Source organism: Pollachius pollachius (assembly GCF_949987615.1).
Source record: "Pollachius pollachius genome assembly, chromosome: 1".
NCBI lineage: Eukaryota > Metazoa > Chordata > Actinopteri > Gadiformes > Gadidae > Pollachius > Pollachius pollachius.
In genome coordinates, this window is record NC_136934.1 from 31,838,318 (window position 1) to 31,853,317 (window position 15,000).

General features: G+C 45.0%; 1 protein-coding gene across 1 annotated transcript; it reads right to left on the bottom strand.

The window, feature by feature from the left end:
* Window positions 1–3,743: 3,743 nt before the first annotated feature.
* On the bottom strand, window positions 3,744–11,364 carry cacng7b (calcium channel, voltage-dependent, gamma subunit 7b; the record flags this gene model as incomplete). Its single annotated transcript, XM_079750168.1, has 7 exons — window positions 3,744–3,887; window positions 3,935–4,051; window positions 4,209–4,421; window positions 4,771–4,916; window positions 10,107–10,247; window positions 10,607–10,693; window positions 11,169–11,364. 7 exons carry the CDS (start codon window positions 11,362–11,364, stop codon window positions 3,744–3,746), a joined length of 1,044 nt encoding a protein of 347 aa, XP_079606294.1.
* Window positions 11,365–15,000: the final 3,636 nt, after the last annotated feature.

Consider the following 15,000-nt stretch of genomic DNA (forward strand, 5'->3'; position numbering starts at 1 on the left):
ATGATCAGAACGCGCGTTTATAAGCAGATCCAAAACTTTTACGTCGTCATCGTTGTAGAGATTTTGATTTATTACAATTCAACTTGTAAAATATTATGTTTTGTGTAGGCCTATAAATATTATTCAGTAGTTATTTTTCTATTTTATGTCCATTTATTTCAATGCACGTCTAAATTGAGACGAGATTTTGATACTTTTAGCCCCCATAAAAAACATCGCACACACGCACGCATGTACACTCACACAATTGACAAACGCTATTGACGCGAGCATTAGAACACCGTATTTTAAAGCTTAGAGTTGAGGGCAAGCGGCGTAAAACGTTGAAAACGACATTATACGTACAAAAACGCTGTAGTCCTACTTTACATACATTTATATCAATTCACGTCTACAGTGAGGCGTCATTTTGAACTTTTTGTCCGAAAGGCACACACATGCTTATGCATGCACGATTGCATTTGCTCAACACACACACACACACACACACACACACACACACACACACACACACACACACACACACACACACACACACACACACACACACACACACACACACACACACACACACACACACACACATACACACACACACACACACACACACACACACACACACACACTCACACGCACACAGATGCGCTGAATCAATACTCCCTCTTGGGCTGTAGTGGTTATAAGGGTAACGCCTAGTTAGCATCCATGCAATGCAGGGTGAGAGCATGTGTAGTCACAGTTTGGCTGGAGAACAAGGTTTACTACACACCTGTTAACTATGAGGCTGTCCAGCAGTGGTCCACCTCAGTGGACACAGTAGAAGTAAATAGTGAGTTCCTAGAAGATTCATTATTTATAAAGCATTGAGCATTGGTCTAAGTTAATGATTTACAAACTACTTACAAAGTGTTAATATCCTTTGTAAACACTTAATAATGCTGCCATAAATAACTAGTTCAGATTCAAAGCATTAGATAAGTTAATTAGAATGATGAGGATGGCTGTATTGAATTATGTTATTTTTCGGACTAACTAATTGTAAATGCATGCATGGCAGATCTAACAACACAAATCATCAATAATTATGACTCACCCATCCATCCATCAACTCCTCTGCATTCATATGCACAGGTATTCGCTCATCCATACGATACTAACCTTGGGAGACTTGAACCCAGCTCCACTGAGACGCTGTCTGTCATCTGGTTATAATTAACATTACAATTACATTACAAAGTTAAGACTCTTGGATGAGAATGCAATGTGAGAATTATGTGAGAAATGGACGGTAAATGTTCCAATGGTACTGGAGGCGTTTCCAGCCTTTATACTCTATGTTTTTTGTAAATGCTTAGTAAGGCAAAGATTGTGCTAACTTTAGATTAGCTCACACAAAATACCTAACTAATGCTTTCTAACTACTTGAACTAATCATGAACGGAAGCTTTATTAAGTGTTAATAAAACATTATCTTTTTTTTATATAATTTGTTTATCATTAACTACTATAAATAGTCTCATGAATCCTTATCTAATTGTCTTATTAGTAACTTATAACAGATTGAGATACGTTTCTTACTAATGAGTATTCAGGAACCACATACATTGTGTATTTGCGGTGGATTCTGAGTTCATTACCTTCTTCAATGTCATCTTGAAAGTAGAATAAAGTCATATGCATCACACTACTATCTTCAAAGAGATTTACTGATGTATACCACTGACTGGTTTCTGGAAATCAAATTGTCTTAAATTTATTATACATGAAAATGTTATCTCCTAATATATGATATTGCTTGGGGATTTATGTTTATTTCCAGTTGTTTATATACAAATAATACAATAGCGAGGCTAGTTCAGAAATGCTTTCAGAAATAATCAATTTTAAAGGGCATATCAGGTGCAATATATGCTATTATCCACCCATCGCAATTAAAAAAGGTACCAACCATTTTGAACCATTTTCTAAACTGTAAAAAAAGAAAAATGAACCAAAAATATTACAGTATTTTAATCAGTAACTACAGTTTCATAATATATCTTGATCATATAAGATTTCAACATAAGTACAAAATCAGATAAGCGTAATTTAAAAATGTCCCACAACAATCTCTCTAGTGAATCCATTAAAATGACATTCTTCAAATGACTAGCTCCGTTTGTTTTTTGTTTTTGTTAACTTTTTTTCCTTTCACTGAAAATTACCGACCCCCCTGGAGAGTTGGAGGCACCCATCCAAGTCATTGGTGTCGCACCAGCGGTTTGCACATGCTGCAGGTGAGTGAGGAGACAATGGAGCATGACAAGGTATCAAACATGGCAGGCCCATGGACGAGAGATCTACAGGTCAGTGGCCATTAAAGGGCGGTAAATTCCTAAATTCCATATGCGGTAATATAGTTTAATGTATATTTAAACTTGTTCAATGATCAGTCAGTTGCGGCCGTCCACCCAGAGTAGGGGAATGAATGCTGAATGCTTGTTGCAGTGTTTTAATCGAAAGCAGAATGGGTCGGACCAGGTAATCCATGATCTGACCGAGTCAATTTGTGCCAAAGCTTCATTCATAAGTTGATTTTAACATCAATACCCCAAACAAATCCAAACGCAATACTATGTACAACAAGGTAGAAATAATTTGCCCTAACAAATATGTAAGAGATAAAGTTGTATTCTCCATATGATATTACATAGCACAGTTCCTCCAATATAAATATAAATACATATATATATATAAATATATATATATATGCATATATACGCATACATATACACTGTACATATATATACATATACACTGTATATATATAAATGATGATGAAATTCACATATATAATTCTTATATTTATAATAACTCTATTTAATCTGAAATGATTCTCCACTGATAACAATTGTTATGAAGTATGAAATTGTACTGGTGATGTAAGAAAGACGGTGGGATTGGGTCATGTATCGGAGCACACCACCCTTTGTAGGTTGTAGGGTGGTGTGTCTTTTTTCATGGACCATGTTGAATTGTGTAACGTATAAAACTATGTGCACACTCCGGTCCCTGCTCTCACTTTGAGACAGTGGTTCGCAGAGTACATTTCAGAGTGCATACCAATGCTTCCCTTTTCTCCTCTGCAGCACTGCAGTGAATAACACTGCCGCCCCCCGTTCCTGCTGTCGCACTGCATCTTTCTGTCCCACACACACTCACACACAGACACACACACATACAGACGCACGCACACACTCACGCACACACGCATGCACGCACATGCATGCATACGCATGCACTCACACACATACACACACACACACGCTCACAGACGCACACACACACACACACACACACACATACACACACACAAACTCAGATATACACACAAACTCTTTCCCTCTTTCTCACCGCCTAACTCTGCAGTTTCTCCCCCTTATTTCTAATAATGAATTCCCTAACTTCCTCTGATCCTTTCTTTACTTTCTTGATCCCCCTAACACAGCCACTCATTGCCTTCTCATTCCCCCCCCCCCTGTCTAGTTGGTACTGTTTAAATGTAACATTCCACATTCTCCTCCACCATCACAACCTCTGTCACCTCCTCCATCCCCTCCACCCCCCCCCCCCCCCCCCCCCACCCCACCCCCATATAGTCCACCACCCCACCTCCACCTCGGTACTCCACCTCCTCTTGCACTAAATCCAAACGTGTCCATGGGGAGGGCGAGGGGGTGGGAGAGGGAGTGTGCTTCTCCCCCCTAACATGGGGAGGCGCTCATGTGCATGTGTGCGTGGTAGTGGGGGGGTGGCACGGGGGAGGGGGGCCGGGCCATTGGGAGGGGCTGGGCGGGGGGGTGGGAGGAGTGGGAGCGGGGCAGGCTGTGGGCGGCGTGGGACGGCATCTGGTAGGAGGAAGATCCAGAGTTCTGCCCCCCACCACCACCTCCACCTCCGGCATGACCTCCACCTCCGGCATGACCTCCACCTCCGGCATGACCTCCACCGCCATGACCTCCACCTCCGGCTTGACCTCCACCGGAGTGACCTCCACCGCCATGACCTCCACCTGCATGATTTCCGCCGCCATGACCTCCACCTCCACCGCCATGACCTCCTCCTTCACCGCCATGACCTCCGCCTCCACCGCCATGACCTCCGCCTCCACCGCCATGACCTCCGCCTCCACCGCCATGACCTCCGCCTCCACCGCCATGACCATGAGCCTGGTTGAGCTGGATGGAGATGTCGCTGGAGACCTCAGAGCCGCTGCGCGCTCTGCTCTTGGGCGGGGGCCAGGAGGACTCCGGGTGTAGGAACTGCCCGCTGTAGTCGCTGCTGTCGGACAGGCGGGGACGGTAGAGGGCGGGGTGGGGGCGGTACATCTCCTCCTCGGCGTAGCGCTTCATGAACAGGTAGACGGACATGACCCCGGCCCCCTGGAGGGAGAGAGAGAGAGCGAGAGGGAGAGAGAGAGAGAGAGAGAGAGAGAGAGAGAGAGAGAGAGAGAGAGAGAGAGAGAGAGAGAGAGAGAGAGAGAGAGAGAGAGAGTTGAAGGAACGTGAGGAATACGAGGTAAATTAGATTTAAACAGGAAAATATATAACCAACCCGTATAAATTACATAAGACAATAAATTGGGGGGGGGGAATAGGACTGGGAGGACTGGAAATAAGACAAGAGTAGAGAAATAAGGAAAAAGTTTGCCACATGTCTGTGGACAACAAGCACCGGGCGGGTTGGGCGGGGAGTGCAGTGTGAAAGGAGGTTTCACACACACACACTGACCTCCTTGAGGAGGAAGGAGGAGGCAGCGAAGGCAAAGGACCAGCCATAGTGGTAGTGGAAGAACTGCTCGGGCTCCCGCGGGCGGTTCATCACCTCGTCGTTGATGCTGGAGATGTAGAGCACAAGACCCACCACCAGGCTGAGGCCTGTGGGACACACGCACACGCCCACAGAGACACACACACACACACACACAAAGACACACACACACACGCACACGCACACAGACACACACGCACACACAGACACACACACGCACACACAGACACACACACACACATACACACGCAGACACACACACGCACACACACACACACACACACAGACACACACAAGCACACAGCAAAGGCCACACATGAGCAAACTATTTATCGTTCAGCAACTTAACTTGCGGTGTCCCTGTAGATTTATTTATCAAAGTGCATATATATGTACTTTGATTGGACTATACCATCGTCAGCTGAGGGTACTTGACGTGTTTATGTGTGTGTGTGTGTGTGTGTGTGTGTGTGTGTGTGTGTGTGTGTGTGTGTGTGTGTGTGTGTGTTATTTGCATGGGCATGTGGATTCAAAGAGAGGGAGGGTATTAAAACACACAATTGACACAGTGAATACTAAACCGAATCAGGGCTTCAGAACTGAGACGAGCCTCACTTCACGTGCAAGACCTGAAGCTGATGCTGTCCAGAATCAAAACCACACAGTTCTGTATTCAAAATGTGGGGCCTTCAACGGCGTATGCATATTTTCAGCTCTGTGAAACGGGCCGTAAAGTGGTCCTCCCTTATACATGACGGGCTGATCCGCGTCACAACGACACATCATCCCTGCAGCTGTCAGTCATGTAGCGCGACACAGAGCATCTGCATCTAAATAAGTAAACAGCTGCATACTCCCACACATGCACGCATGCATGTGCAGACACACAAACACACTCACACACACACACTTGCAAAACAAATAAATTATACAAAAAGTAAACTATGCTGTAGTAGCGTAAACCTGCATTATTATCGATTTGAGGAACATCATTATTGATATGAGAAAGTGAAGCGCAGGACTGAAACATGAAACTCGAACAAACAGAGGAGTGGATGTGATGTAAATATTAGATGTGCTGAACAGAAGACAAAGCACACATTCATCAAAAAATACTGTGCACTTATTTGAACTTGTGATAGGCAATATATTACAATTAGAGAGAAAGAGATGGTATGAACAGAGAGACAGAGGGACAGAAAGAGATGGTATGAACAGAGAGGCAGAAAGATATGAACAGAAAGACAGAAAGAGATGGTATGAACAGAGGGATATAAAGAGATGGTATGAACAGAGGGATAGAAAGGGATGGTAAGAACAGAGAGATAGCAAGAGATATTTCGAGAGAAATATCCCCAAGAACTTGCGAAGAATTTCACCAACACCTTGTTGCTTGTTAAATAAGCAACAAGGTGTTGGCTTACAGTTTTTTTAAATTGCTTAAGCACGATTTTCAAAACAGGGCCAGTTTTTTCCAAAAAACTACACATAATTAGCACAAACACACTCACAATCAGCAGAACACCTCAGACCCTTTGCAAAACGAAACACTCAAATTTATCAAAACCATATTTTGTCACCATATGAAACAAACACGCTTCAAATACTTCTCAGTGATTAGAGTACTGTTTATGAAGTACACAGCCGTCGAAACGTCCTTATGACAGATGCCACTGTATATCTGCTAAGATCTGGCTGAACTCTTAGTCCAGCCTCCCTCAGCGTCAATCCATGGTTCAGGACATGGTCGACTATTGTTGCGTGAATTTCCTTTGATACATTTTTTTATCAAAGGAAATTTCTCACGGAGAGAGAGAGAGAGAGAGAGAGAGAGAGAGAGAGAAATTCCATCCTCTTCTTCTTCAAGGACATTCTTCTCCTGCTTCAGGTCTTCCTCTTCCTCCACCTCCTCCTCCAACTCTACATACCAGCCTCGCCTCTTCCTCTTCCTCTACCTCCCACTTCTCCTCTGTGGATTCCCCCTCTCACCCTCAATCTTCTTCTGACTCCTTCCATTTTGGTTACAGTAAAGGCAGGTGAACTTACCTGCTGCATTTGTATAGTGCTTGTACCTGATTGGTGTGTCTAAAATTAAGCAAGCATGTGTTTGCGTAACTGATGGCTGTGTTTAACCAATTGGCTCATAAGTGTGGTCGTCAGTGCTTTGGAATTGCAAGGAAGTGTCATCTTGATATACGAATGTTTCGAATGTATGCAAGTGTGTTTAGTGTTTTGCAAATCTCTGTGTGTATTGTTTTGCAAAAAGTGTGAGGCTGACATTGTGCTTATAGTGGTGCACATCGGGTCCAAGGTTTTGCTTCTTGAGTGTAATCGTTTGATAATTGTGGGATACTTTTGATTTTAGTGTCCATGCAATCATAAAAAACTGTTACGCTGGCACATGTGGTGTGTGTATGTTAGACCCTGTCTCTGGGTGTGTGTTAAACCCTGTGTGTGATTCTGTGTTAAACAGTGTGCGAAATACCCATCAATATTCGGGGGGGGGGCCCCATCCCCCGATTGTTGCGCAATACCGATCTAAATTTTCTCAATATGCAGTAGGCCTATAACATTATAATATTTCATGGATGCAAGCAATCAGTCTATAGCCAACATGACAACATACACATGCACACAAAAATTTTCGATAATCCGATATGCTATTGTAGCCTATTCATAAAGCAACACTTTAGCCAATGCAGCCTCCTATGTCAGTACTGACATAGAAGGCTGCATTGGCCAAAGTTGTTTGAATGCACGTTGTTTAGTAACAAGGAGAGGCAAAGTTGTGCATTACAATGCAAACACAACAATAATTGGCCAGGGGCGAGGTATAGCCTATCGGAGACTGGCACACAATCAGTGCACTTGCAAATGAAAGCCTGCAGTATGATCGATTGTGTGACATTATTTAACCATCCATCTACAGCAAATACTATCAGACAGATACATCATTGAACACATACACAAAGCACATTCGTCCATCCACGGTGGATGCTGACAACATTTCACACAACAAGCAAAACATCACCATGGCAGGTGCGCTCTCTCTCGCTCACGCTTTCTCTCTCACAGGCACGTAAACAATGACTCCAACTCCAAGGCTAGGCTGCTTCACTAAGACCACAACCAACCACAAGGCCTTCATTACCATGCAGTATGCCGAAGCCGGAAAGGACATGCACGTGCATAGTCGTACACAGTCATCTTATGCACATAAATCAGTTCTATCATCACTATTCAGTCACTGCAAAGATTTAAAAGATAGCCTCTTACCTTAAGTCAGAATAGACCCAAATTGTGTGGGTGATACACTCTGGTCTAGGTTTTGCTTGCTAGACGTTTTTAGTATGACTTATCAACATTACGTCTTTCTTCTGTTTGGCGAACATGGCTAATTTGCATACGCACGCAGGACTGGCTGGCTCCCCTTGACAAAAAATAACATATTTGAGAATAAATCTTCTGAATACTGGACATGGTGAGACGATATATATATATATATATATATATATATATATATATATATATATATTTGACAAAATTTGAGACCCCCCTCAAATTTAGGTTTTGAGGCTTTCAGGGGGTCTCATGGGTGAATTGGGAGGGTCAAGACCCAACAGACCCCCCCCCCCCACCGTATTTCGCACACTGGTGTTAAACCCTCTGTGTGTGCTAAACCCTGTGTGTGTGCGTGTGTGTGTGTGTGTTTAACCATTTGTGTGTGTGTGTGTGTGTGTGTGTCTGTGTTAAACCCTGTGTGTTTGTGTTTTAAACCCTGTGTGTGTGTGTGTGTGTGTGTGTGTGTGTGTGTGTGTGTGTGTGTGTGTGTGTGTTAAACCCAGAGTGTGGATGTGTGTGTGTGTGTTAAAAACTGTGTGTGTGTGTGTGTTAAACCAAGTGTGTGTGTGTGTGTGTGTGTGTGTTTGTGTGTGTGAGTGTGTATGTGTGTTTGTGTGTGTGTGTGTGTGTGTGTGTGTGTTTTAAACCATGTGCATGTGTGTTAAACCCTGAGGGAGCTTGCTTCTGTTCCGTCACGTTAAACTTAACATGGAGCACCCAGCCAGACCTCAACCACAACTAGAATATTAAAGACCTCAATCATGCTGATAGTTGTAGGAACGGAAGACACACACGACTACACCACCATGGCTCTGATTGGCAGGCCAGGGAGAAAATGCATGGAGTGAAATGAGGAAGATTATCAAGGAGGAGGGGAAAATGGGGGCTTGTGAAAAGGCGTTTATGACTATAAATAGAGACGACTGAGGGACATTGAGCAGTGATTGCAGAATTTTTGGAGGACAGTTTCTGGGCCAGTAGAATATTTTACAACTAGAATATTTATCGGTCAAATTCATCAAAATACTTAAAAATGTATATTGACTACTTTTCAAAAAGAGCAAATATACATTTCATAACTCATCAGACGCAATTATTTTGACATCATCCATAATCTGTCAGAAGCATGTAAATGTTGTCATTGCAGCTATTCTTTAAAGCTTGCCGACGTACCACATTTATTTTACAAATGACATAACATACTCATGAAATGATCGCTTTTTAAGGCCAAATGCTCCATTTATGCTGTGGTTTCAAGTTTAATCTTTACTTGCAATACTTGACAACAGTGCTGCCATCTTCTGTTCAAAAACGGTAACTACATGTCTTCAGATTGACCAAATGTACCATCATCGGACATTGCGTATCCAATCCGAAAAATAAAAATCATTAACTCAAAAGAAAAATGAACTATAAACCAATCCTAAACTGAGATCCTGTATCCCATCCTAACCTTACCCATACTAACCTAACACCATCCTAACCTAACCCCATCCTAACGATAGCCCATCCTAAACTAACCCTGACCTAACCCCATCCTAACCCTGTCCTAATTCTAACACCATCCTATACTAACCCCGTCCTAACCTAACCCTGTCCTAGCCTAACCCCATCCTAACCTAACCCTGACCTAACCCCATCCTAACCTAACCCCATCCTAACCTTACCCCATCCTAGCCTAACCCCGTCTTAACCTAACCCCGTCCTAACCCAACCCCATCCTAACATAACCCCATCCTAACCTAAACCCATCTTAACCTAGCCGTCACAGAGTGGACAGCTCACTTCCTCTCTCTGCTCCCGTTCTCTACCTTGACGTCACAAAGCTTCAGTGTAGCGGTCATTGACAGCAGGCTCTGCCCTGAGGCACTCAGGGACACGTGAGGCCGCGGCCGTCTATCACAGTGAGGAGGTGGATGTGACGTGTGATATATTTATATGCTGGGGCCCCCCACCGGAGAGGATGAAGAAGATCCCGGAGACGAAGGCCAGGATGGTGCGCTGGGGCCGGATGTGTCCGATGTTACTGATGACAAACGCCGTGAAGACGAACAGCAGGGACACCATGGGGAAGGGTGTGGCCGTGCGGACCATCTCTGCACAGGACATCAGAACAGCATGTAAGGACATTGGAATTAAAGAATATCATGGTGTATTTTAGAATAAATAATACAAATGAATAGTATAGTATAGTATGGTATAGTGTAGTGTAGTATTGTATAGTGTAGTATACTATAGTATAGTGTAATATAGTGTAGTATAGTATGAATAATAAAAATGGAATGAATAATATAGAATATCATAGTGTAGTATAGTATAGTAAAGTATAAATACTACAAATTAAATGAATTATGTAGAATATGATAGTGTAATATAGTATTGTATAATGTAGTTTAGAATGGTATGATATAAATAATACAAATACACAAATACAAAGGCCTCCTCCGGTACTTACTGAGTATATTTGCAGTATTCTCAGTGGTTATTTCTATCTCTGGCTCGGTGAAGTACTCAGAGGCCACACACCGGCCGTTCTCCGCTCCTGAAGGCAGTAGGATGTTAAAACCTCTGTTAACTTGTAAGACGTAAAAGTGTAGTAGTATATCATAATATTGGTGTGGACACTGAACACGTCCTGAAACTTGAAGATCCGTTTGCTATGTTGCTTTTTAACTGTTCTTAAAGAAGTAACAATCACATACGGATCAGCTTCAAGTGAGGCATCACCAATGGGCAAATGGTTCACCCATACAGTCCATACAGTCACATGAGAAACATCTCAGTCCATCAATTAAAACAACATAGTCACCTATAGTGTCACCAACCAATCCTTACATCCACCCACCCATTCTTCCACTAATCTATACAGCCACCAATCCATTCGTCCACTTATCCATACATCCACCAATCTATGCATCCACCAACCCATCCATCCGCCAGCCCATCCATCCCCCCATCCATCTATCCATCCCCCCATCCATCCATCCATCCATGCACCCACGCAGAGTCCCCCTCACCTGCCACGAAGCAGACCCTCCAGAGGCCCGAGTGCAGGGCCATCTTCACCTCCATGCTCTGGTTCTGCTGCAGGATGACGCCCTCCACCATGATCAGCCAGTAGTCAGTGGACACGGCCACGCCCACAAGCAGGAGCCCACATGCCCCGAACACCGTGGACAGGATGGTCAGAGCACGGCTGCTACATGAACTCATCTGGAGAGGAGGGAGGAGGAGGAGGAGGGGGAGGAGGGGGAGGAGGAGGAGGAGGAGGAGGAGGAGGAGGGGGAGGAGGAGAAGGAGGAGGAGGAGGAGGAGGAGGAGGAGGAGTAGGTGGAGAAGAAGGTGGAGAAGGAGGTGGAGGAGGAGGAGGAGGAGGAGGAGAAAGAAGAGATTGTTGGAAGGAGGAAGACGAGGAAGAGGAGAAGCGTAAGAAGAGGAAGGGGAGGAGGAGGAGCCAATGACACGAAGAAGATAGAGAAGAAATAGGAGGAGATAGAAAAGGAGTAGAGGAGGCACGAGGAGGGGAAGGATAGTTGAGAGTGAATGTGGGAGACACGATAATATCATGGCTAAGATATTCCACTCAGCCAGAAGGCAGGAGGGCTGATCCCAAATGTCTGAAGCCTACCTGTAGGTATTCTTGAGTTAACTGCATATTACTGCCTATTGTGGATCTGAATTCACTATTAGTCAGTAGGGTAAAAGTGCCTGTGAAACGACTAAAGAAATGAAGAGTGAACTAAGGCATCATAATTATTACACTGAAAATAGCCTATTTGCTAATACAGCCTTCTCCTGTTCACTAAACCAAACCAGCCTGCAGTGAAAAGGATGCATTTTGAGTGTGGATAATATGCAAATAAATGCTATATAAGGCCAAAGTTAGATAAAGAGGACATCAATTAACACACACACACACACACACACACACACACACACACACACACACAAACACGCACACACACACACACACACACACACACACACAACCACACACACACACACACACACACACACACACACATACACACTGACGCACACACACACGCACACACAAACACATAAGCAAGCATGCGCAGCAACAGCCAATGGTTGCCTCGATGCTTTCATGACGTTGCAGTGGCTGACGGGGTGTGTGAATGATTGACACATGGGCGGGACCAGAGATGTCAGCAGCAGATGACAGAAGCAGGTTGATGGTGAATCAAGTCTAGACACATGAGTGCATGCAGAGAAACCCCCATGACACACAGCGATGGGGTGATTGGTAGGCTCAGCAAGCAGGAGAGAGGGTTAGATAAGGAGAGAGAGACGGAGAGAGAGAGAGAGGGAGAGAGAGAGTGAGAGAGAGAGTCCCTTGCCTTCTCCCTGTGGGTTTTTGCGTGTGTGTGTGTGTGTGTGTGTGTGTGTGTCAGGAATGATTTAGTTTTCTTTGTTTGACTAAGTAACATTACACTTGTTCATGAAATGTGCCTGCTCAGTGGTCTATGCATAATCTCTGTTTGTGCAAAATGGTTTGTTTTGCAAACCCCTTAACCATACAGCGTCCATTAGTTATGATGGGCCTGTTTATCTGGACCGCTTTTCACCCACCGCCATATGACAGGTATGAAAGCAATGCAATAAAGAGAGAATTAAGGTGACGTTGTTAGGTGTCAGATTTCTGTCAAGGGCCAAGATTATGACTAAGTATGCACGACACAACAGTATCCCCTGGAATCTAAGTTTCATTATTGTGCTTTTCCACTGGCGGATACGCTTCGGACCCAGCACGCCTCAGCCCAGTAGTGAGGGCGCGATATAGCCCTGCTCAGTTACGGCTCGCGTTTCCACTGCCGACAGAACCCTTTTCGTAGGGCGGGGTTTAAGCCGTAAGGCGATAGCCGCGGCAGCTATGTAAGCATCGTGATCTCATAGCAGCCCGACATAGTTTAGCCTGCTAATAAATCCAAGGAAAAAGAAGAACGTACACAATAAACAAAGAGCAACAACGTAGGGTGTCCAAGAAGGATGGCAAGCTTTTGCGTGTCATTGTCTTCAATAGTCGAAGCTTTTGCCAGAAATACCTGGCGGGTTATGTGTTTGTTTGCTATCATCCCCCTTTCGCATGGAAGTGCGATTCTGTCGGACGGCGTGTGTAGCTCGAACATGCCGGCACCCTTTCAGGCGTCTCAGTACCCCACCGGAGGAGTACTGCGAGGCGAGTAAGGCTCAATGCGGCTCAGTCCGGATTACGCCCACTTTTGGCGGTGGGAACGCGACCCGTGCCGCACCGTTGCGGACTGAACCGACCTGCACCCTGCGGTGGAAACGCGCCATTATTCTACCATGCAGTGCAGCTCCCCATCGATGGAGCACTGCACTGGCTCTTCCGTTGGCCATCATTCTCCACCGCAAATCCATGATTGATTTGCACATTAGGCCAAGATAAAAACTCATAATTTAAGCTGTCGTAGATTTCTAAGGGATATCACAAGGACTTAGTTCAATAAGTGACTACAGAGATTGGTCAGCAATGTTTACTCATTGATACAGATCTGCTAACGATCCGTAGACGATAGCATGTCATTCATGACAAGCGCAGGGACAATTATAGATGGTTCCGGTCTTCCCCGGCTGCATCTGATGAGGTCTATTGAAGGAGAGGTTTGTGAGGAAAAGCAGCAGGAGGGAGACGCAGCAGCCTGGGTCCGGCCAAGCGGAAGGAGATCCAGAAGACAGGTGAGCTGAGGTTAGCGTCGGAGAAGCTCTAAAGACGAAGAAAGAGATGAGCCGAGGAAACATAAAGAGTGTCTGCAAGCGAGACTACCCATTAAATGAACTAGGACGAGGCTGGGGAGGAAGCGGAAGACACTGAGAATAGGTCAAATGATAAGAAAGAATGAGGAGGAGGAGAAAACCATGCTGATCCCATACAAAAAGAAATTGAAACTATTTCAGGGTTTAACTAAATATCTCTATTTATATATTTTTCAGAAGGGCTCTGCCTGTTCCTGCTTCAAAGGACATTTTAATGGACTCATTTCGCCTATGGTCAGAAAATTAGTCAGCACACATATTTAACCAAGTAGCCTAACAACCAAACCCAAAAAATAAAAAGGAAGAAATTGTAATTACAAAAAAAAGGCCTTTGGCGACACACGTCCTTAATTTAAAACCTTGACTGACAATGATTTGATAGATCACAATTCACCACTGAAGGACTGCTGTGCCTTCCCCTCCCTTGCCCTCTATGAAACCACGCAGGCCTCCCCTCCTTGCAGGTCGAAGTGACTCATCCCAGCCCGGGATGGGGCTGCTGTTTGCGTCGGTGCTGCAGCCGCCACGTGGTGCAGGGTCTGAGCCCTCGACCTGCCAAGGACAGGCCAGGGCTACCGGGAGGACAGGGGAGGGGGGGAGCAGGCAAAGCATGAAGCAGAGGGGGGTTTTAGAGAAGGGCCAACACTGTAGAATCACTCGACTAGTCAGAGAGATGACAGCTGACTGAGGGGCCCCTGGGTGCACGGTGGGACAGAGGGACAGAGGGAGGGAGAGAGAGAGAGAGGGAGGAGAGAGAGAGAGAGAGAGAGAGAGAGAGAGAGAGAGAGAGAGAGAGGGAGGGAGAGAGTGAGGGAGAGGGAGAGAGAGAGAGAGAGAGAGAGAGAGAGAGAGAGAGAGAGAGAGAGAGAGGTTGTGTCAGCCAGGTCACAGAGAGCAGAGGCCTTTGGTAGAGGGTTTGTGCCGGTGGTCCGAGTGGAGCACACTGGAGCATACATTCCAGGTCTTGTTGGCTGTGGCAGGCCGGGCAGAAGGCGTGCGTGCTGGAGCTGCTGCCTTCTGCAGCACACTGCAGAAGGCAGGGCTGGATGT